The sequence below is a fragment of the Protopterus annectens genome, chromosome 9.part0, assembly GCF_019279795.1.
Source record: "Protopterus annectens isolate FY-2018-M chromosome 9.part0, PAN1.0, whole genome shotgun sequence".
NCBI lineage: Eukaryota > Metazoa > Chordata > Ceratodontiformes > Protopteridae > Protopterus > Protopterus annectens.
In genome coordinates this window covers 1,920,656,963-1,920,682,171 of record NC_056743.1, presented here as the reverse complement: position 1 = coordinate 1,920,682,171, position 25,209 = coordinate 1,920,656,963, and the positions used below count along the sequence as shown (strand labels likewise).

The 25,209-nt window shown below is 41.2% G+C and overlaps 1 protein-coding gene across 1 annotated transcript in view; it reads right to left on the bottom strand.

Moving 5' to 3' along the window:
• The window catches only part of CACNA1A (calcium voltage-gated channel subunit alpha1 A), a 3,713,953-nt gene that overhangs the window by 1,293,802 nt on the left and 2,394,942 nt on the right, over nt 1-25,209 (bottom strand). The window contains exon 25 of the mRNA XM_044082385.1: nt 7,174-7,314. Coding sequence (XP_043938320.1) covers nt 7,174-7,314 — 141 coding nt within the window. The remainder of the gene's footprint in view (nt 1-7,173; nt 7,315-25,209) is intronic.

Here is a 25,209-nt window from a genome sequence, read left to right as displayed (position 1 = left end):
TGGTCTGGTGAGACATCTTGGATGACTCTTTTTTTTCTAGCAGCTTTTGTATTTCTAGTGCTACTTTTTTCCTCTCATTGGTGGAACTTTGGGAATTTTGCATACAGTTGAAGGTGGAAGAGAAAAGGGAATTATAAGACCTCTGTAAATAATCATCTGCACCCATGTATCTTTTATTATGTTTAGTTAGGCTCTTTGGTGCAGGGATAGTCGACCGCCGATTGCCTCCACAGGGGGACAATCAGGCCTCCTTTCAGGAGCACTTGTAGGGTACATCAGAGAAAGAGTCTCTGGACACCTGATTCTGCGGGCCTCCTCTGCTGCGGGAGCGTTGTCATTCATTAGATATCCCACCCTGCCCCTAGGGGAACTTTCTCCACATGTGTGTTGGACAGGACGCTGGGACTTTCTGAACCACATTTTCTGACCACCTCATTGATTCCTAGAAAACAATCTTTGAGGGGTCGAAAAACATTTCCCACTGCAGAGAGGGTCTTTCCATCTTTCTCACACTTGGATAATATGTTCTTCACTTTTGGGCCAAACAATAAACTGCCATCAAAGGGAGCATTGATGAATGAGGACTTTAAGGGCTCCAAAAATCACATAAGTGCATCCAGGCATGCCTCCTAATGGATATGCTTGAACCCGCTGCCCTTGAAGCACCTGCAGCTGGATGCGAGACAAGCCTCATGGATGAATTTGAGATGGATGAGAGGGTAGCTAACTGAGAGGCCACAGACAATTGGGCCTCAGCAGAAACTGTCCCTGAAAGTGATTTTGAAAGTTCTTTGATCAAGTCCCTTTGCAACCTAGTAAAATCTGCCAAATAGTTAGGTCACTGAAGCATAGACATGTTTCCCAAACCTGTCCATCACCCAAGACTCCCTGTTAGAGGGATGAACAGAGGAACTTTGTTTGGCAAGTTCATTTTTGGTGGCCGCCACCATGACCATGGCATCCATGGGCACTCCCTTTCTCCAAAATTCCTTCCCCACTGGAATCTTATCTGGCCCCTTAGGTATTGGCTCAACTGAGTCAGGCTCCTTCCAGGCCTGTGAAAAGACCAAATCAATGAGCTCATCTGTGGGAGGAGTAACCCAGGAGGTAGATGGGCCACCTCCAAAGGCCTCTAGAAATGACTCCTCCAGTGAAGGGGTGCATGGGAGTCCAGCCACCTCTCTGTTTAAAGATCTCAAGCATGTTTCCAAATGAGATGTTTCCTGGAGGTGATTGTGGGGACCCTTCACCCTCATCAAAATCAGTACCTTCAGTAACTGACTCTTGTGGAGAGTCCAAGCGCCTCCTCTTACACTTCCTCTTCTTAGGGGCTTTCTCAGTGGGGTGCCCCAGGGAAGTGTCAGAAGAGACTATGAACACCCTGCTGGGTGGTCTGGGGGTCTCAAGATGGCTGTCCCTGTGGTGTAGAATGATGAGGCTCCAAGTGCAGAGACATCTGGGTGCTAGATTGAAGTGAGGGGGTTGGTATTGTTAGTCCTGGTGCAGCAGAAAACATCCTCTTCACTACTTCGAAGGCAGACCACTCTGGAGAGAAGGAAGACTTTGGCGCCAAAAAGGCAGGCTTCTGGACCACTGTCTCCTCCTGCACTGAAAACATTTGCTCCGAGGAGAAAGTTGGAGCCGAGCTACCAGTGCCAAAGCACCAAGGCATAGAGATGGCTCTGAAACCTTCAGAGTCAACTCTAATTCCTCAGACCCAACAAGGAAGCTTTGGCTCTGAGAGTCATTCAGCTCTGAAGATGTTGGGGCCAAAGCAGTCAGAGTTAATTTATCTTTGGATCCAAGCTACATGGTCCCAGAAGGCTCCAATCCAGTGACTCTGAAGCAACCAAAGGAATCAGAGAAGGAGTATTATGTAATGACTGTGTGGTAGATGAACAGGCCTCATGGTGTCGGAGCCAGCAAAACACCCATCTGGATCTGCGCCGAGAGGAACTTCCACATCATTCTATCCACATCTTCCTCAGTCAAACTCCTGGGGGAATGAGATGAGGCAAGGGAAGCTGACTTTGACTGGCACCTTTCCAATAAAGGGGAAGGAACTGTGTAAGGCACATGATCAAAAGAAGGACAATACTTGATTCTTGGAAGAACAGTGGGACCCAAAACAGTCAGAACTGTAGATTTCTTTGCCATATCTAAGGACAAAGGATCCATTAGTTTCTTTATCTTGAGATTCAAAGGGGAGGAAATTCGAGATCTTCCTGGATTCAATTTAGATCTTTTTCTAGAAGATTCCAAAGTTGGAGTAGAGGAACTGGAAGGCTTCCAGACTGAGATTTGGGCACCTTAGTTTTAAGCTTGGGGGATTGAACCCCAGTGATATCTTCAACAAAGGATGATGGCTGCACACCATTCAGGATAAGCTTGTTTTTCCTGTCTATAACAGCTCTAGAGTTGAAACTGTGGCAAATGGAACAATCCTTCTGAAGATGCTGCATGTCTAACAATATACACAGACAGTACGGGCGTCTGAAAGAGGCAATTTTTGCCAACATTTCAGACACTTTTTAAAGCCAGAAGGACCCTTCTCAGCCATGCCAGCGACAGCAGCCCCCCAAAATAGTAATACAAGAAAATAAGTTTTTTTTTTTTTAAATGGGAAAACCAGAAAGAATACCAACAATGGTAATAGAATTACACCAGTGTGTATAACAGGGAAAAGGGGAAAAACAATGGTATAAAAGAGATACAATGCTGTCTGGGGGTAGGGGAAAAAAGAATACGAGAGAACTTATCTGATGAAACTCAAGCTAAGTCTGACCATATCTTTTCGTGAAAAGTGGCACACGAGATCTAGGGTATGTTAGGGGCCATGATGGGTAGCGGAGAAGCTCGAGAGATTTTTGGTTACTACGAACTTTAGTAATGGCCATGTCAGATCCAAGGTTTGGATATAAACCCAACAGTTGAGAATAGAATGAAAATTGACATCAGATCAACAGTTTTCAGGCTAGCTGATATGTAAGTCCAGGAAGTGTACCGAGTCCTGGCTGTGGGTGGTGGTGAATTTAAGGAAGCTGGGTGAGTTCCCAATGTGATTGTAGAAATCCTGTTGTTGTTCCAGGTTGCCATTCCATAGTATAAAAATGTCACCTATAAATTTCAGGAGCCAACCCATAAACAAGTCAAAGGTGTACTTGTAAATGAATTCATCCTCCCATTTTCCAAGAGCAGTGTTTGCCAGACGAGCCAAAGCAATGCCCCTAGTTTGCCTGTAGAAGGCGTTACAAAATCTGAAGAAGCTGTTTTCCAGAAGAATTCTCAGTAGCCTGATGATGGTTTTGGTTTCTTCTGGAAGTGCTTCCCACTCTTTTTGGTATGACTTGACCACTGCCCTAATGTAGTAATCGTTTGTGAGGATGATGCAGAGAACCTAAATGTCTACAGTAATGAGCCATGCTTTGTTGTTAACAGTGATATCTTTCATCTTCTTAAGGAAATCAGTGGTATTGAGGATAAAAGATCTCTTCCTTTCTGCCAGTGGTTTAATCTGAACCTCAAGGTAGGTTGAAGTAGGCTCTGTAATTGAACCTCCACTAGTTATGACAGGTATTTAGGAACGGTCTAATATGTTTTTATGAGGTTTGGGGATACCAAAAAATACAGGGAAGTCTAGGGTGTGTAACTGTTAGAAAACACAGGAGACTGTGACTAACGAGGCCCTCCTCATTTAGGTGATTTTGGTGATGACATTTTCCTATGCTGTCGTGATTGTTCCAACTTTGCAGTTCTCATAGTAGTCGGGGTTGCTGGGCATTCTGGACATTTTGTTGTATGCTGCGGTGTCCATGACCAGAATGTCCCCTCCCTCGTCCGCTTTCATGACTCTCCATGTGGAATCATTGCTGAGATTTTTAAGGGCCATGATTTCTTGCTATTTCATATTGTACAGTTTCATCATTAGAGGTTTTTGGAGAATCTGTGGATGTCATCTTCACATTTGTTCTCAAATGTGGTTATGGTTGCATGTGGGGGTGGACAGAAATTGCTGGGTGTTTTCCACTTGCATTCTGGGACCCATGCTTGTGGTTTGGTGCCTTGTTGGTCTTTGTGGGGGAAAAATATTCTGAGATTCAGTTTCAGGATAAAAGTTTTCAGACTAATGATGGTTTGCATTAAGTTGCTTCTCAGCTGTGGGATGAAGGTGAGACCCTTCTCAAATACTTTTTGTTTGGTTTTAGAAAGTGGTTTGAAGTAGTTCCAAATAATCATTTTTGAGTGCATGATCAGTCCTTTTGTCCAGGTTGGTTGAGTGGGTCCATGGGAGGTATCCAGAGGTGTTTGAGATCCTTCTTTTCTTTCCACATTTTGTCCCTGTGATGTGGGCTGTGTTCTGGTGATCTGTCCAGTTGGACTACCTACAAATGACAAAGTATAGCAAAAAGAAAAAAAACACCTGGATACAAAAACCTCCACAAGTTTATACTCTAGAGCAACAACCACTGTGGTTGACTCCCATTCCTTCAAAACCCACAAGAAACTCCCAAAAGGTTTTTCAGATATGGTGGAAATCCCCATGATTGGACCCAGACCAGAAAAGGCAATCAACCATTCTTTGGACACAAGCCTGAATCCAGAAACAACAAAAGGAACATCACAGAGGACCCCACAACCACCCCACACCAGAAAGCAATGTCATCCCAGACTGGATGGATCACCAGAAAGGTGGTATTATCCCTAGCTTTCCTCAGTCTTTCCACTTGTCTTCTTATTTTATTTTGTCTTTTTTTTGTCTTTTCCCTTTTAGCTAGTCTAAATATCTCTCCCATGATTTTAAGCACCAGGATGTTTTATTCCATCTTCAGTGCTTGACCCTGCCTTCTGCTTTTAATTCCGCACATAATTGAAAATAAAAAGTTACACTCCTGCAACTTAAGGTTCACTTGGGTAGTCATGAGCGCCATGCACCCAGTACCTACCTCCATCTGGAGTACACTGGCCCCCAGGATTCCTGCTCCACCATAATCTCACACAGATCCACCACAGTAATGGTTGCTCCACTTAATTCAGTGGATATTGATTATTTTAACCCGAAAGCCCTTACTGTTTCTGTTTCAAGTGGTTGCTGGCCTCATGTTATAATTTGAACTGAGAGACACAAATGACACATTAATATCACACAATAGAGCATCAAACAAATCCAACTGGCTGACCATCCAACACAGGAAAAAACTTTGTTTACGATCAGTGGAAGATCAGCTATTCTGACTCTGTAAATCTGCTTATTCTCTATTACCTGGAGTCCACCTTGGACCAAACAGTCATCACCCCACACACACACACACACACACACACACACACACGCTAACCCACAATCTTTAGCTTCATATGAAGGGCAATATTTTCCTGAACTTCTGCTCAGAGTTGTTTTACAACTTTTACAACTTTCTAGATTATCCTTCAGGTTTAGGTAAGTAAAGGGCAGATATTACAAAGGTTTACAATGAAAGCACTAATAAAGATTCATATTTCGCATGTTAATATGGAAGCCACTATACTCAAACATGTTATCCTTATATTCATTTGTACTTCTATTAATACTAGGTTTAAGTTTGTGCTTTATACTTATGTAATTATTTTTGGTACAAGAACTGATAGTGAATGTTTTAGTGTTTTTAAACTGTAAGTTATGTTTTTTGGTGCCAAAAGTTTTTTTCAAATAAAACTCTCACAAAAAGTTTTAAAAGGTGGGCTATGGTTACTCAGAGGGCCAACCACTCTGTTTATTCTTCATTTAAGTTTTTATCCTCAAGATAACAACTATTTTTTAATTTTACCTCAAACCTGACCGCTCCCACTAAAAAAGAGAAATTCCAATCAATTTAAATGGTAGCAATTACAGATACCACTTCAGAAAACGACTGTCTCCTACTTTTTCCAACCCTTTTAGCATTAAGCAGGTTATATCTATGTTTCGTATGTTCTGGGCTCACCACTATTTACCTAGCTGGTGAGCCAGTACTTCTTCAACCTCACCTTTTCTGGCAAGGCAGGCCATTCTATCATTTTAAAGCTCTGAGATAAGGTATAGCATGTCTAAAGTATTTAAGGAAGAAGTGCAAAACAAAAAATGTAAGAGGAGGTAAAAATGAAACAACTCTCGTGCATACAGGAAAAATAAAATTAGTTCTAAAGGTGAATATTGCCTTCCATACTAATGGATATGAAAGTCTAGTAGAGGAAGAAGATAAAAAAGACACCTGCCCGTGACTATCATTAAAAGCTACAACTTTCTTTCTAAATCCTACATTTATCTTTTTGCCTAAGTAGAAGTACTACAACGGCCCTTTCCCTGCTTACTATATTTCAGTGCACAAATGGTTAAGAAGGACTTTGCTACAGTTTTTAAAGCCTGCATGATGAATTTTAAACTCAGTCATTTTAAGCAAGGAAAGAGGATAAAGATTCACACCTGGATCTTATTGCAACATTTGCTGCTCCCCTGCCAGATAAGCCAGCATGTGGTCATTTTCATTTTTTTTTTAATCTTCATCTGCTTCATTTGTCTGTATTGTATATTCATCAGTTACCTAACCATACTGCAATGTATATATATATATGTTTTTCTTTGCTTTCCTTAATTACTTTTCTTTGGGCTGAGTCTGAAATTGGTCTTTTGTGGTCAGTGCAACATTTAACAACTTCAAATAAATGTTTTCTGCTTTTCTCTTTTTACCTTTTATGCTAGGTAAATGAATGTTGAAAGCAAGTCCAACTGTGAAGCCTCATAAAAAAACAGGAGACCTACAAATCAGAAATATGAGAACAGTAACTCCTTCAATCCACATCAGTATACCCCACCCTATGACAAGTATGGCACCCTTACCCATATTAAGTGTTGCAGCTTCCCCCAGCAAGTCCATATCAAGTCACATTGCTAAAACAACTGACCCCAAATCGTCAGTGTAAATTTCTCAAACTGCTGCTACATGTTATTTGTGCAATAAAACAAAACATACTGCTGTAACGAAGAAGAAGGAAGTTTACACTGTAGTCCAGCAGACAATAATTGCAATTAACTGACTAGGAAAAAGGAAAGCAACTGGTTGGCACCTTGCATTTTATACAATGATTCACAGAAAGTACATAGGCAATGAAGATGAGACACGTGTCAGCAGTGTATATACATATATATATATATATACTCACTGTGGCCAGCCCTCTCCTGTAGAGACAGTGAAAAGGGTTAGGAGTCCCCAAAGGACGTTGTCATAATGAAACTCATACTTCAACCACTTTCGTTCCTGAGCTCTCACTTCATTTTCTTTCTCATAAACCAGGTATTCTCCTCTGGGTAGAAATTAATTAAATCAGCAAGAAAAGAATAAGGAAAAGAAACAAATTTAGTATGTTCGCGGTCAACTATGCATTATCTTACTATTTATTTATTAATATTTGTTAATTAGGATAATTGGACTGTGCTAATAGCCTCTTTTCTTGGGAGTCAGGAAAAATGATCCATTATACAATCAGAGTACTAATTAAGCATCAACTTATTAACAGAACATCACATTTATCAAGACAAACATTAGACACAGAAAAACACTTGATGCCAGAGATAATGCCACTGATTACATGGCTTTCCACAGCTTCCATTGTAATACCAAAATAAGGCAGTAATGTCACACATATACCACAGCACTTCATTGTCTCTGTATATTTCCAATGTTTTCTTCCACCTTGTCCCATATTTACAGCAAATTATAGTTATTTCTGCAATGTCACATAAACACTGTAGATTTCACTAAAACAAGAGCCCACTTCTGCACCAAACTATATCTGTAAACTGCAAAGAAAGAAACACTACAGTGCGTGGTGGAACATACAACTCCAAGCAGTCTCTGCAATGACTGACAGCCTTTCCATTCGGTTTGGTCAAAAAAAAGTAGTATTGATTAGAAATGAAATATAAATTACATAACTTGTAAAGTACAGGTGTGTGAGTATGTTGTCATAAGAGCAAACTCTTGACTTCCTTTCTGCCTTGTCTGTACTGGTTGACCCTTCATGCTACATCCACTCATCTGATGTAGTTAAGGCAAATAATGAGGGTTTACCACTAACCAAGTGTTGCATGCTTCACTGCATTCTACATGCTGTGTGTACACTGCTGTGCAACCTGCATCTTGAAGGTGGCAGTAGCAAGAACTCATATAAAGGAGTGGTAAGCTCTTGTCTAACCAGTATTCATAAATATAGTATTACATGCTATAGTTCACAACCCAACATCATTCTACCATGCTATGTATACTAACCGGACAAACCTAAAAAAGCTAGAAAACGCTGTGTAGACTCACCGAACACTCCGAAGCCCAAGTCTCAATTCCACTGAGAATACAAAGTCCAACTCGATGTGAATGAAAAAATACAAATTTATTTTAAGCCGTTAAAACCATACACTTTTCGTCGGCTAACAGTCCGACTTCTTCAGAAAGAACAAACAAGCAAACAGTGCCTCCCCTTCATTGAGAACATTTAAACAGTTCACTAATTGAGAATAGCAAGTCACATGACTGAACCTCATCTGAATTAAAGTCCCAGCACTAAAAAAGCACATGTATACCCACGCTATATTGTTGTACCACCACAACATTTGCAAACTAAGTGCCCACTGCTGCATATAACACATCAGTAGCAAATTAATGTATGTCAACCAGCTACCATATTGCTTCAGACTATGATCTGATAAGTGGCTACGGCTTCAGATGGTAGCAGGGCTCCCAGGTCTTGCTCTAAGGAGTCAAAAATATTTCTGTGTCTTACACAGTATATAGAGAGATCACTGGGAAATACCTGTTGTAGAATTCCTATGAGGGTCTCCAGTATAAGATGGATGCCTGGCACAGCCTTGCCAGGGGAATGACTGCTGCTACTGGCATCAACTGCTTTGGAGAGCAGTGCAAACACCATTACAGTGACCTCAAGTGGTGCCACCATAACTTGAGATGTACAGTAATTAGGCATACCAGATCACTTTTACAGCATTTTACACGGAGGTATAGGACATGTACTTCATGGTGCTTATCCTTCTTGTTACTACTTTTCAGCTCCTGTGTAACTAGAGGAGAACTGCCTTTTCTTTTGGAGCATATTTATCTGGATGCAGGAGGAAGTAAAATTATTGTCATACTTGCAGGCAGCTACTGGATATCACAGCAGCAGATTATTATGCAATTTTGTAATTATGTGGAGGTACCTGTAAGATTCATATGCAACACCAGTACATAATGCAAGACATACCCTTTCTATTTATGCTGGCATTATGTCTAACATGCAAACATAGGTTCACAGTGTTTACTAGGCAAATGACCACAAGGGCCTTTTTAAGCCTAGCCATGCATCCCAAATCTCTGACAAGTTCTGATACCCTTGATAAGTGTAAACATGATACGTTTAGTGGATTGCACACATTTGTGTTTGCAAATATGCACCTAGCATGGCATACCCTTATTTAATTTCTCCAAGTTTTTGGGGTTTCTAATATCATGATTGAAATGGACCCCATTCATAAGTCAAATTAGGATTACAGTTCATGAAATTAGCATTGTTTCAATCTTTGATGTTATGCAAAAGTGCTCTTTGCAGCACCTGCAATGTCCCCAGAAGTGACTTCTGCAATTCATACGAAGTTACATGCATCAGTAGCATATCTAAAGAGGACTGTAAATTCTTTTTTATGAGACCCATTGCTTGTACTACTACTGGAACTGTCTGGGTATCCTACTCCCACACCACCCTTGTTTCTGCCTGCAAATCCTGGTATTTTATGAGTTTGTGTCTCTCTGAATGTAAGACACTGTAATCACTAGGTGTAGTGATTTCAATAATCAATGCTACTTTTGCCTTCTTTTCATTGATTACTATATCTGGTTTTCTTGCATCTGTTTTTTGAACTGTTGGTAATGGGTGATCCCATGTGCTATAAACCATCATTCTCTATAATACTTTCTGGCTCATGTTTCCAGTCCTTCTCAGTGACTTCAATATTGTAATGTTTACACAATCCCCAATGCAACAGTCTAGACACATTATTATACCTTTCAATATACAGACCCTCTGCCATTTGTGTACCACACTCAGCAACAAGATATGCGACTGTTTCCAGTTCTGTTTTACAGAACCTGCATTTGTCTATTTCTCCCACATGCTTAATGGACTTTGTGAACCAACATGTATGTAGTTCGCTATCCTGTGCCACCAATATTATCCTTTCATCTTTTGATTTAAATTCATCTCTCCTTAACCATTCCTGTGTTCGATCCTGATCAACACAAGGTTGTTACAGGAGTTTTCTGTACTTGCAACTATATTTATGCCTTTTCCACATTTCTTGCCTTCTCATCTGATCCTTCTCCTTATATTCTTTCTTTTTGTTTTTGACACATTCAGTTGCTGCCTGATTTTTATCTACTTCTGGTTTGGTTTCCATTCCTGCTTGACACAAATATGCTTCTGCTAAACTAAGCACGGAGGTCATCTAAGACTTATTCTCTTCATGCTACAAAACTTTCATTATGTTTGCATTTGATGAGGTCAGCAGATATGTATATAGTCCTATGACTAAAGATTTATATACATGTAATCAATTTCAAGGAGGCACAACCTCCTTCAGAATGAGGAATATATAACCTTGGTATACACTGATTTTTTTTATATACCATTTGTTAAGAGTGAAGCATTTTTCTTGTTTTTCTGTCCAACTGATCCAATACCTTTTGGGGCCAATGATTCACCCCAAAGCTGTAAGTTAGAACAGGAAGAACAAATTGGTTTATAGCCTGGACTTTGTTCCTAGATGTCAGACTGTTTTCAGTTTTATCTTTAGTCTTCTGAAATATTCCTCACTGAGTTTTGTTCACATTCCTTCATGTTTTATTGTCGAGATGTCATAATTTCCTAAATATTTATACAATATTGCTCAAGTTCTTTTAATTCACATCCCTGTCCCAGACTGATATTTTCTTTGTGCTGCAGCTTTGCTGCTTTAAATGTTATGCTTGCACATTTATCAAGACTAAATGACATTCTTATATCATATGAAAAGGTTTTGACCACTTCCAGTTGTGCTTTCAGCTCCTTGTGTGATGAACTATACAGTTTTAAATCATCCACAAAAAGAAGATGAGAACTCTTTACACTTTGGTGTATTCTGGGAGCCAAATTGTAACTATGACCTAACCTGTTAAGTAGACAGCTTACTGGGTTAAGGACAAGACAAAAGAGCAACAGTGACAGACAGTCAGCCTAGACTATCCCCCACTGAATTTGTATCCCTGGAATAATAATTTGTCCTTCATCATGGTTTAGCTGCAGAGTGGTTTGCCACTGCTTTACTGTAATGTAACTGATCAATGTAGGGTGCATCTTATATATCTGTAAGCACTCCTTTATCCATGAATGTGAGATGCTGTCAAATGCTTTTTTTGTAATCTATCCTTGCCATACTTACATTATGCGCCTTTTTACAATTCTCCCAAATGATCTCTTGTTACCCTTTTTTTTATTGCCATAATTGAGTTTTCTTCTAAATGTCTATAACCTGCTGGCATCAATTACAGTGTATAATTTATGCATCGTCAGAAAGCAAGTTAATGGTTTATAGTTTATAGGCGAGCTTGCAGGTTTAGTAATTAAGAATGAGTGCCATTTTTTCTGCTGTTAAGCAGGTTGTTGTCTTTTCGGGGTACACATATAACTAGTTCATACTCAGGGCTAAATCTTCATGTAAAGATGTTAATACTTTTAGCCAGAATTTAGGCCTGGGTTTTTCCATTTAGCAGCTTTTCTTAATTTTGTTTCAGTTTTCCTGGCCATTGCTTCATCCCATTTCATAGCCTGTATATTTGAACATCTTACTGTTTCTTTAACTTCCTCCATCCATTCAGCATCTTTATTATTTTCCACTGGATCTTCATACATATTTCTTAAAAAATGTGTCTATGTCTTCTATTTTGGTAGTGTTTCTATTCCTTTTCATTTGTTTCCCAATTCTCTATAAAATTTTTGGTTGTCATTGAATTGCTTATTTTGTACTTTTCCTTTATATTTATCTGCATATCTTGTAAGTTTTTCTGCCTGTGCTGATATTTTAGTTTATTATTTGCAATAGTGTATGACAGATCCTGGTCTGTTCTAATACTGTGCATTTATTTTATGACATCTTAAGTATTTTTGTTGATCTGTTCCCTCTTCTCTACTCTTGAAGCAGTGACACTTCCTGTCTTAATTGCTTTATAGTTTTCTCCATTTGATACTTCCATGATGGCATTTAATTTCTTCCATTTCTTTCCCTTATTGCCCTGTATTTTTGTGGTAAGGCTTTATCTGCCATTAATTAGTTGTACAATAGTATTGTGTTATATCTGTCATGAAAGGAGATAGTGCCAGCCCAGCTATCTGGAATTTTTTAAATAATTATATTGATTTGTGAGTATTAACATGATTCATATAAGATGTTTGTGTTACAAATGTATTAGAGCTGTATGTTATATAAGATGGTTTGTACAGACGTGTGCTGAAGAGGTATTTTACAAATGCTGTTTGAAATGTATCCACAATGTTCCCTACTGGAATAGAACAAAAATGTACATACACTATTGTAACTGTTTAAATGTATATATTTTAACAGGGGCAACTGGAATACAGAAGGTTAACTTGCAAAACTTCAGAAAAATAGCTGAATTGAAATTACTTTATGACTAGGCCATAAAAAGATGTTGTCTTTCAGTTTCAGTGCAGCAAGGAGACACAATGTCTAAAACTAAGCAGCTTTCTGTATTGTCTTGGAAGTGTTTTATTGCTTTATGAGTTCTGCCATTTGCCAAAGATCTGAGGAAAAGCCCTTCTCTATGTATTTTCATAGGAGGATGCTAAATACTAGCTTTCAGCAGGGGGGTTTATCTGGGATAGAGTCAGACGTCAAGAAATTATGTTATTCTGCAAGCATTCCCAGCAGTAATACTTGAGATATTAATTGAAGAACTCTCTGAGAGAGACAGCATAGCACTCAGTAGTCTGTCTTGGACCTGACCAGAAGACCCATTCACCACACATTTGCCTTGATCTGAGTAAGTAAGTCTATGGAACAGTATAATTTCTCTTATAGTCAGGAATATAGCAACACTTAGTTTAGATATTTTTCCTTATTCATTTGAGACTGCCCTGCAATGTTGTTTTAAATATTTCCATTGATTTTTATACTCTGATGTCACTGTAATTATATACTGAGTATTTTCTTGTTCTTTTATTTATTATTAAATATATTTAAACATTTCATTGTGGCTGATCTGTCTAGAGATATTTAAGTTCTAAGAGTACTTGCATATTTATTTGATGACACTGTGGGCCACTCCTAATAGCCTTGCTCTTGGTCAAGCTACCATTTGTATTGACAGTAACATTACACAGTAAGATTGGACACCCTTGTTAAGGGCCTTAAAGTAGCTGATAAGGAGCTGGCTGGTGGCAGTGATAACTACCTTATAGTCTGGGCAAAAGTGGCCATAGCTAATAAACCTGTGCCAGACATTCCCAGGTGTGTGTGTGTGTGTGTGTGTGTGTGTGTGTGTGTGTGTGTGTGTGTATATATAAATCAAACCTCAAAGAGTGTGTGTGCCAGCCACTTGGGCAGGGACATGAAGCACTGTTTGGACAGAGAGGGTGCTGGAGGTCTTGGCTTGGTCACTCAGCTGAGATCTCAACTCTATAGCTGTGTCAGTGGGATGTCTTATCGGGGATCTGGAGAAAGAGGGAGAAACCAGCCCCGGACTGACTGTGGTCTCTGTGTGCTCTTAAGGGAAATTGCTGCAGAGAGCTGCATATGGAAATACTGTGTGTGTACCTGTCATCCTCCCAATGTACGTCCCCCACTGGTGCTAGTGGTCAGGACTTAGGCTCCTTGATTCCTGGTCCAGTGGTGGGGTGTCAAAATATCAATGAATTTCTGTTAATAGTCTTGACTACTGTATTCATTTGTTTTATCAGACTTCTAATATGTTGGGTCTTACTGACTTTCTGTAATCTAATATGTCTATCCATCTCTATTAAATCAAGCAACTCTTACCCTAGATCATTTTATTCTAAACTGAGATTGCATTCTTTGTTCTCCACTTCCTGCAGGTATTCTTCAGAAAGTTCCAGAGCATCTTTCTGTGACATATTCTTTACAGATGCATCTTGTATCATCCATTGCTCTTTCATATGGGAACTTATTGGCCTATCACTCCACAACATTGACTCTGTCAGAGTTGCCACAGCTTCCTGTTACTCCCCTTGCTGTGCAACTCCAACTGAACCTTTGTACTGGTTTCCTACTTAAAACTCCAGAGTGTCTTCATGTGGCAACTGACAAAATGCTTCCAGTTCCATCTGTTTTTCCTTAATTTGGTGACTCATTATTCTCTACTCCAAAGTGTCTTCATGTGGCAACTGATAAAATTCTTCTAGTTCCATCTGTTTTTCCTTAATTTGGGGACTCACTATTCTATCATGCTGTAGTGCTGCGGTAGCGTTGTTGCCTCATACTAAGACGTTGTCCTGTTCGATTCTCAGCTAGAGTGTCTTCTGTGTGGAGACATGCGTGAATGGGCGTACCTTCGTTGAAGGTTGTGCATCAGGGCCGGCAATTCGGCATGTACAAATTTACTGCCAATCATTAGCAGACCGGAGTTCCGCTGTGGCGACCCCTAACCGGGAAAAGCCGAAAGACACAACAACTATTCTATCATGTTGTGACATTACCATAGTTGGATTTTCTAGGGTCTATATCAGAACACCGAAAGTTCACATTTTTGAATGTTCTTACATCGACCCCTAATCAGCGAATGCTGACAACATCGAACATTCAGAACAGCGAATTTTTTCCTAGGGAAAAAATTTGCTGTTCCAAAACACATACACACAACACAAGCACACCAAACAAACAGCAATCCACACACAGACACCTAAAATCTTACAGCTAACCCTACACTAAACTGTACAAACACCACTAACTATCCACTTACCTTAACCCAAACCCTAACCCTAAGGCCCGTCACTATCGCACACTCACCTCACCCGCGCCCTAACCCTAACTCACCTAACCCGCCCTAACCCTCATGTCCACACAATCGCACACATACCTCCCTCAAGCCCTAACCCACCTAACCCACGCCCAATCGCACACTTACCGGAACGCGACCCGTAACTTTCCACCACAGCGCTGAAAATAGTAAAACGACAGAAACGGACAACCAAATTCTTTCCCTACGAAAGAATTCGGTTATCTATCATTTCACTATTTTCAGCGTTCGCTGAATAGGGGTCGATGTAAGAACATTCGAAAGTATGAACTTTCGATGTTCTGATATAGACCCGATTTTCTACATTAAATCCTTCATTTTGCAGGTAATTCGTAACTTCAGTTTCTATTTCTTTAACTTCTCCATTACCAATCCTCTTTCCTGCTTTTCTCCTTTGTTTTCTTAATTTTGTGTAGTAAAATTTTTCATATCAGGATGCCTTTGCCTGTATTTCTCTTCAAATATCTTTGGTGCTGCTCTTTTTGTATTGATTAGTTTTGTTTTCTCCTTTGCATAAATACTGCAGCATACCAAATCTCTTTTTCTTTCCCATGCCCATATTTCTTCTTCGGATGTCTCCCACTCCACCTGTTTCTCCTTATTTTGGGGACTCATTGTTCCATCATGCTGTCACATGACCTGCATTTAGATTTTCTATACTAAATCCTTCAGTTCGCAGGTAGTCCATAACTTTAGGTTCTATTTGTTTAACTTCTACTTTACTAATCTTATGGTCTACCTTCCCCTTTGTGATCTTTTTGTATTGTGAAATTTTCCATATCTGGGTGCCTTTGCCTGTATTTTTCTTCAAATATCGTTGCAGTTGCTTTTTTGTATTTAGTTTTGCTTTCTCTTTTGCATAGATATTACACAATATCAGATCTCTCTTTCTTTCCCATGTCCATGTTTATTTTTTATACCACTCAAAAATCTCTTGGCTTTGTTGTTTATATTTTCTCACTTAGTCACTTCTTTTTCCAAAATAGCCAAGGTTTCTTAGTGCATATAATGTTTTTCATGAATCTGTTGTATTAATGAGCACAAATTTGCATCTTAAGCTTTTGACAGCTTTTCTTGTACAAGTATTTTTCTTTCCTCTAATTTCTGTCTTAATTTTTTGAACATTGAAATTTATTATCCTCAATAGTACACTCTGTCATCTTTATGGCTTTTTTTGGCCTGTCAGTTTTTGTGTTTTTTTGGGGACTATTCCTTTTACAAAAGGGGCGTCATCCTTCCCCTGAGCCTGGCCTAATCCCATTGTAGGGCTGTTTCCACCATCTTGAGGATTCTGCGCTGTCATTTTTTCCAGTCCTAGCACCAGTGCGCCTACCAGGATTGGGCACTTTTTTATCCTGGGACTTGTGCACTCAGCTGTCTTTTTTATTTATTTTTTTTTATTTCTATCCATGATATATGCTATATAAAATACAGTATATATGTCTGTATCGTCTTGGTGAAACTTTGCAAAAACAGGGTCCAACTTGTGAAGGTGCTCACCAAGACTTGAGAATGAATTCAGTTCCAGAAATACTACTCTCCTTTACTTGCTGATTTTATCATCTCTCCATCTGGACCCTCAATGCAGTGTCAGCCATCCAGACTGTTGGCCCACTACCATGCTGTGGACGTTGTCATAGCCCAGTCAGTCTTACAACAAGCAAACTACATATCGTCCTATATATGCCATGCATCTTGCTTCACCTCACAGTATTTCCATGCAAGTGCCAGCTAAGAATAGCATACCCACGGCATTCTTACATTACAATTACTCTGTCTTGTAATATATATCAGCTTACATTATGGTAGCTGCCCACCTTAAGAGGACAGCTACCCATGTTACCAGCACTGTCTTTTCTTTCAGTGGTACAGCATACTGGCATGGTGAGCATGCAAGCCTGCTTAGTTTGTACCAATGTTCTCATATTCATAATCTTTCTTTGTCTCTCTCCAACATGACATATCAACACAGGCACACCCACACATACATTCATTGACTTCTGATGCCTGCTAGCACATTACAGACACCAGTGTCACACACAGCCCCAAAGCCATTGCTAATATGCAACTGCACCCTTATCTGTCCATCTTCGACTAGGGATCTATCACACTGCATGCCTTCCATAAAAAGAAGTTATGTACTTACCATAACGTTCCATGTGAGTTGTTCTTCTCTCCTTCATTCTTACTGATGGGTTTGAAGCTGATCCTCAGCTCTGAGATGGCCTAATTACAAAGCTCGAGGCCGAAACCCTATCCCATAATGCACCTCTACCTTCCCCAGATCTTGTTTGCTGCCAACTAGTGCTAAATCTATATTAGATTTCAAAAGGAAGTCATATACACAACTTGTGAGAGGAAACTCCTCAGAAGAACCAAAACCAAACATAGATCCCCTCTCAAACTTCCAGACATTGGAATGGGGTAGGTAGGGGGGGTTGTAAGAATGAAGGCAAGAAGAACAACTCACATGGAACGTTATGGTAAATACATAACTTCTTTATGTGAAGTTGTTCAATCTCGCCTTCATTCTTACTGATGGGTAGCGTCCCCAGCACCACAATCTTGGGCGGCTCACGGGAGTAGAACCAAATGAAGCCCTGTTCCTAGAGGCCTTGTCTACTTTGTAATGAGTTATGAAGGTATGTGGCATAGACCATGTGGCAGCTGCACAAACAGAATCAATGGGTAGTCTGGCCAAAAAGGCTATGGAAGTAGAAACAGCTCTGGTTGAATGAACCTTGACTTTATTCTCTAAAGAAATGTCTACAGTGTGGTATACAGGGCCGACCTTAGCTGAAATGGCACCCTAGGCGAAGTAGTGCTTTGGTGCCCCTTAAGCCCCACTCATAGCCCCACCCACATCATACTCATGATATGTCCTTGATTTTGGACCTTCGTGCTTCCATTATTTTTGGCACTGTCCAGAATTCATGTACAAAAAGGTATTCTGCACAGTAGCCCATTCATGTTTGTATGGTTTGTATCGGGTGTGCAACAAGCAGCCTGGGGTCCACAGTCCAGCCTACCTAAGCAGTTTATCTGGCATACTGTATGCCCCATAAACTGCTTTGACTGTGCAGGTTCATGCCAGACATGACAATGAAGCCATCCACATATGTTGAACATGGCTATGTGGCCATCTCATACATTGCAAAGTAAGGTAAGTGGCCCTCTGAACCAAACAGGGTTGGAAATGCACAGTTTATAAACACTGTTGGTAGAATGAGTTTTACTGAACCCAACTGCAGCTCACGTTTTAAATAACTCAGGTTTTCCAGAATGTTGAATTCTAGTTACACAGACAAATGGGAAATGGGCCACCCCCCAGTCAGCTTATTTCCAGGGTAACAAAAGTTTAACCTTTGAAGTACAGTACAGTCATGAGCTCATCCAGTTCTCACATTAAGACTACTGAAAAGCCTGACTGAAGTCTGATGCAAATATTACATGCTTTCACTAACAAGAAAGACAAACGGTGATAGAGTGTTTTTTCATAGTACCCCTCTCTCCCATACCTCTTGGTGAAAGAAATGTCGACAATGCCAAAAATAAGTGGGGAGAGTAAAAGGTCCAAAACTTGGGACAGATTTTAAATATTGCTCCTATAAACTTAAAAAAATTTGCTAGAACAGGTCTTGCATTATTACATATTTTCTGAAGGATATGCAGTCTGAAACTCAAATATCTGCCATTATTTATTGACTTCACCCCTCAATTATTTGCCAGGAAACTGTAAATTTTATGAGAACATTCCAAAAATCTGCACATTCTGTGAAAATCCGGAGTTGAGAGTTGTGCTCTCTCCCACAAAAGATGTCAGATAACACCCCCACCATATGCTTTGTGATTGGAATTGGACATTTCTAAGGCTAACACAGTCAAAAGAGGAATAAGCAGAGCTCAGCCTCTGCACAGAGTTTGGAATTTTACATACTTAATAACACAAACCAGAAGCAGTCTGCCATGACAAAAATGGGAAAAAATAAAAAGTGATCATTATTATGAGAAGCTGTCTCTGCAGCATTACAGAAAATCAGCCATTTCACTGGCCAAACACTCCCCCTGCAGTTTCCCAGCCCCAACCCTTTCCCTAGAACATAGCTTTCTGCACTAGGATAAGTGTTACTTGCAAAAAAAAAAAAAAAAACCAATGACTGTCAAGACCCGTACAGCCCATTTAAATTGCACATATCACTTGGTCTTTGTCACACAAAGAAGCGGAACTAATAGGGACTATACCTCTCAACTGTCCAGACATTTGCAAATTTTTGTCTGCTTCTCATAAAGTTGCGTTTTTCTGACAAATTACCAAGGATTGAAGTCACAAAATAATGCCATTTGAGTTTCAGACTTCATATGCTTCCAAACTTTCATGCGGACACTTTGCCCCGTCATTATTTACGTCTTTGTCCAGATTTCTTTCACTGAGAGATTCAGAGATAAGAGTGGGAGGGGAGGACATATCTCAACCTGCTATCTCCAAAACGATAGATATCATAACAAGTGGGCAAACATAATTATTCATAAATTTGGGACACATCCAGGGATAAATCAGATAATCCAAACACAAGTAGGGGACACTTAAAATATTAGTACTATTAATTGTAAAACATAGAACAGTTCCACAAGCCAACAACTTCAACGAGGAAGCTGACAGTATGGTTAAAATGTGGTGTTCTTTTGATGAAGTAATACGAATCAGTGCAACTTACCATGGATATCAGAAAAATAAACCCTAGTTCTACACTGAAGTGCTCTATCGCACATTCAGTACTATGATGAATATGGCTTTTTCAGACCTATAACAAGGAAGGATCCTTCTAATGAGGTACACTTAAGAAGTTTGGGGGATGTGACTTTCAGACTCTTGCTTGGCTGAAAACGGGTAGATTGAAATTTGCAAGAGCATTATGCTAGCATACTATTTTCTGCACTGACCTGTTCAACAGCCTGCAGTTATGATAACAAACCCAAAACGTCAGACTCTAGAAATAACCATGTTGGAGCCTTACAGATCACTGTTCCTCCCTTCTCCCTATGTACAGTAGCTTACTGTTATGTTAAGGGCAAGGGACAAATAATAAATGGGCAAAATGTCTATTGCGAAAATCTGGACAGTTGAGATACATAGACTGGCTCCTTACCTTTGGGGCTTAACAAAAACTCAAGTGAGGCAGAGCCAATAATTAAATTCCATTGGAGTGCTTTGTTCACTACTTACAAGAGAGGTTTCTTCTTAGTACAATCTTCAAGCCGCCAGTTGCAGATTCACAAAATACGCACACAAAAAATTCAGACTGCCACAACCTCATTAATGAAGCATGGGATGAGAAGCGAGCGTGAACATAATCTTATGCCAGCAGGCAGCAGCTCACACTGGAGGAGTCGCCGGGAACATCAGCACAGTAAAAGCATCACTGATTGGATGCTATAATAATAGTCAGTTATCCCAGCCACTGACTGATTGTGTATTGCTGTAGATAGGGGAGGTGGAAGAGCAGAGCAGGAATCAGGCTCTGTTATGTGCCTATTGGATGGACTAAGGAATTGGGGGGAGGGTACAAACATCTTAGTACAGTTAGGACGAACTTGGAGACAGGACGCCAAGATGAACACAGACTTTACGTGATGGAAAAATAAATTAATTAAAACAAATAAGTAACTAAAAATTGCGCCCTTTACCAGCCTCAACTGTACGGCGCCCTAGGAGGTCGCCTAGTTCGCCTATGCCTAAGGCCGGCCATGGTGGCATATGAAGAATATGCAATCAGAAAGCCATTTAGATAAGGTAGATTTAGATACTGCTGCACCTTTCTTGGAATCTGCGTAGGAGACAAACAATTGATTAGATATCCAATGTTTTTTTGTCCTGTCTAAATAGAAACAAAGTTGTCTATGGAGGTCAAGCTTGTGAAGCATATATTCCAATTGATTAGTGTGATTGGGAAAGAAAACAGGTAATTCAATCGCTTGATTAAGGGTGTATTCTGAACAAACTTTGGGTAAGAAAGAAGGGTTCATCCTGAGGGAAACCCTATCTTTGTGGAATATCAAATATGGGTGCTTAATTGAAAGGGCTTGCAACTCTGAAACTCTGCGTGTGGATGTAATGGCCACCAAGAAAATGGTCTTCCATGAAAGGAATTTCAGCTCACAGGAAAAAGCAGGTTCAAAAGGTGGAAGAATAATCTTGGATAGGACTAAATTCAGATTCCATGGAGTGGTAGGTGATCTAATTGGTGGTCTTAGATGCATCGTACCCTTCAGAAAGGCCTTCACCATCATGTGAGACATAATACCGTTTCCTGATTCACCTATATGGAAATTGGATATAGCAGCCAGTTGCACACAAACGGTTGCTGCTGCAGCTTTTTCATTGAACAATTTGGTCAGAAACTCTAAGATATTCGATAGAGAGGCCAGAAAGGGATCAATGTTATTCTGCTGAACCCAGATTGAAAACCTCCTTTCACTTACTGAGGTATAGTTTCCTGGTTGAAGATTTATGTGAGGACAAAAGAATACGTTGAGCTTCCGGTGATAAATTTTGGAACCTGGCTATTCTGGGAACTGGAGCAGCCAAGCTGTCAGTTTGATGGACCGAAGTGAAGGGTGAAGAGCTCCTGACGAGTGCGTCAGAACATCCGGCACTGGGTCCAGGATCCAAGGTTCTTCTGCTAGATGAGGCTTCAGAAAGGGGAACCAGATTTTACGAGGCCAATATGGGGCTATTAAGATAAGTGTCCTGCCCAGAAAACCGGCTTTCTGCAAAACTTTAGGAATCAGGGGAAAGGGAGGAAGGCGTAAAGGAGTCCCGGGGGCCAATCATGTACGAGCGCATCCCTCGGGGACTGTCCCTGTTGAGGGATTAGGGCAAAGTAGTTGCTGCATTTGGTGTCTGTGGGAGTCGCAAAGTTGTCACAGCAAGGCTGGCCCCATCTGTGGAAAATTATTTCTGTGACTTCGTTTTTGAGGGACCACTCGTGATGCAACAGAATAGCCTTGCTGAGCTTGCCCGCTATCAAGTTGGATTTTCCCGAGCTGTGCGTTGCTATCAGAAAGCGCTGGCTGGACTCTGCCCATTGCCATACTCTTAGAGCCTCTCGACATAGGGGGTAAGATCTGTTTCCACCCTGTTTGTTTATATACCAGACTACAGACATGTTGTCTGACTGGACTGCAATTGTGCCCAGAGAAAGAGATTCTTGAAAGGACTGCAACGCTAAGAGAACCACTCTCATCTCTAGGACGTTTATATGCAATTGAGCCTCGTGTACCTGCCATGTACCTTTGGCTGTCTGTCCTTGATTATGCCACCTCCACCTGATGAGGGAGGCATCCGTGGTCACCAGTGAAACTGGAACCGGAAGGACAAAGGGACGTCCCAAGGTCACAGATTCAGACATTAGCCACCACCGAAGATCCTTCTTGTTGTTGTTGTGTCTTTCGGCTTTTCCCGGTTAGGGGTCGCCACAGCAGAACTCCGGTCCGCTAATGATTGGTAGTTGATTTTTGCATGCCGAGTTACCAGCCCTGACGCACAACCTTCAACGAAGGTACGCCCATTCATGCATGTCTCCACGCAGAAGACACTCTAGCTGAAAATCGAACTGGACAGCATCTTACTGTGAGGCGACAACGCTACCACAGCACCACCACCGCGGGTACTTCCTTCTTGTAAGAGTTGGTTATCAGAACTGGGTGATTCATTGGTAAGTCCTGAAAGGTCCATTGTATGAATAGCAGCTACTGAAGAATGCACATGTGTGATCTCGCCAGAGGTATTGCAATGATAGCTGCTGCCATGGTGCCCAGCAACCTGAGAATCTGTGATGCTGGTGTTTTGTGTTTTGAAAGATCTAAAATTTGATGTCATAGGGTAAGCACTCTTTCTGGAGGGAGTCTTAAGGACATGTTGACTGTGTATGCTCCTATAAATACTGCAATAAAGCAGATGTTTCTGAGTTTATTGTGATGCCCAGTTGAAAGCAGAGATCTAAGGTAATGTCCCTCTCCTGAATAAGCTGATGCCTGGTGGGTGCGGTGAGGAGTCAGTCGTCCAAATATAGAAACACCCGGATTAATTGATGTCTCAAGTGAGCCATGACCACTGCCATACATTTGGTGAACACTCTGGGGGCTGTAGTGAGACTGAAGGGCAGGGCCCAGAACTGTTAATGACTGGCTCCCAGCCTGAAGCACAGGTGATCTCGATGGCCTGGCCATTTTGATATGGTAGTACGCATCTTGAAGATCTATTGAGAACATCCAATTGTCTTTCCCTAGGAACAGGAGTATTGACTGAAGCGTGACCATCCAGAACATTGTCTTTTCTACATACTTGTTGAGTCTGCTGAGGTCCAAAATTGGTGTCTAGTCCCCTGTTTTCTTTGGCACTAAAAAGAATCTTGAGAAAGTTACACATCCTTGCTGGTCTGCCGGGACTGGTTGGATGACTCTTTTTCTAACAGTTTATGAACCTCTACTGTTGCTGCATCCTGTAGACTGGGTGGAACATCCGGCATTCCTCTTGTTGGTTTGGGGTGGGTATGAAAGGGGATGAAATAGCCTCTGGATATGACATTTTGTACCCATCTGTCTTTTATAATTTGAGCCAGGCACTTGGGTACAAAGATAAACATCCCCCGACTGCCTCCAGAGCAGGGCAGTCGGGCCTCCTTTCAGGAGCGCTGCTAGGGCTTCCCAAGGAACTGATCCCTGTCACCCTGGTTCTGCGGACCCCCTCTGCCACATGGGTGTCGTCGTCCATCATTGCCCCCTCCTCTGCCCCTGGAGGAGGCTTCACCTCATGAGTCCAAAAAAGCTCCTTGGGCTTTGCAGAACCACATTTTCCCACCCCATTGACCTTTAGGATAAGGTCTAGTAGGGGTGGAAAAACAGACTCCTACAGCAGATAGTCTTTCCTTCTTGCTCACATCTGGTGAGGGTCTCTCTAATTTTTGGTCCAAAAAGGGAAGAATCATCAAATGGGGCATTCATAAATGATGACTTGAAAGGTTCCGCAAAAGAACATAAGCGCATTCGGGAATGTCTCTAAAGAGCTATTCCTGTATCCGCTGCCTTACTTTTCCCATCAGCTGTGTATGATACGAGGCACATGGAAGTGTTAACAATAGAATTAAGGGTAGCAAGCTGAGACGTTACTTTGTCCGCCATTGTATTGGCTACTGCACCTTGGAGAGTATCTCCTAACTCTTTCAGGAGATCTCTTTGAAGCCTTGTGAAGTGGGTAAGATAGTTCAGACCAAAGAGCCAAAGGTCGTAGAACTGAACATGCGCTTACCATATCTGTCCATAATCCTAGATTCCCTATTAGGAGGATGGACAGACATAGAGGTCTCTGACATCTGTCTTTCTTAGTGGCTGCCGCAACCACCATGGCATCAACAGGAATTGGTTTGGATAAAAAGGTTTTATCATGATGTGCTGAGATTAATTTGTTCGGCCTCCTAGGAACAGGCTCCATAGTATCTGGTGACTCCCACGCCCTTCGAGATAAAAGGTCCATCAACTCATCAAAGGGCAGAGAAACCCAAGAGCTGGAGGGTCAAGACCCAAAAGCCTTCAGGAGCACCGATTCATCCTCAGTAGGGTTAAGGGGTTGCCAGTCGCCCTTCTGCTTAAGGATCTCTAGGATATCCGCAAAGGAGATATCTTCAGTGGGGGACTTTGGGGACCCTTCAATTCCTCCAAATCGGTGTCAGATGTGATGGATTCCTGAGGGGAATCTAAATGTCTAATCTTACATAATCTCTTCCGAGGAACCTCTTCAGTGGGAACTTCTGGTGAGGTCTCAGAAGAGCCGCATTCCCCCAATGGGGCTTCCTGAGGCTCCGGGTCCCTACGCTTACGGTGGGACTGCAGTGACGGAGAAGATTCCGGCGCTTTATGGGAAGAGGTGGCCATTTCAGAGGTTGTGATTGTCTGGGGGGACAAAACCCTCCTCATGCATCGAAGGCCCATGGCTCCGAGGTGAGTGAGCACCCGGGTCCGAAGACATTGTTGACTCCTCCCACACCAAAAATGCAGGCTCTGAGCCAGAGGTGGGAGTTGAGCTCATCCGCGCCGAGGCCCCAAGGGGAAGAGTCGGAACTGATGTATT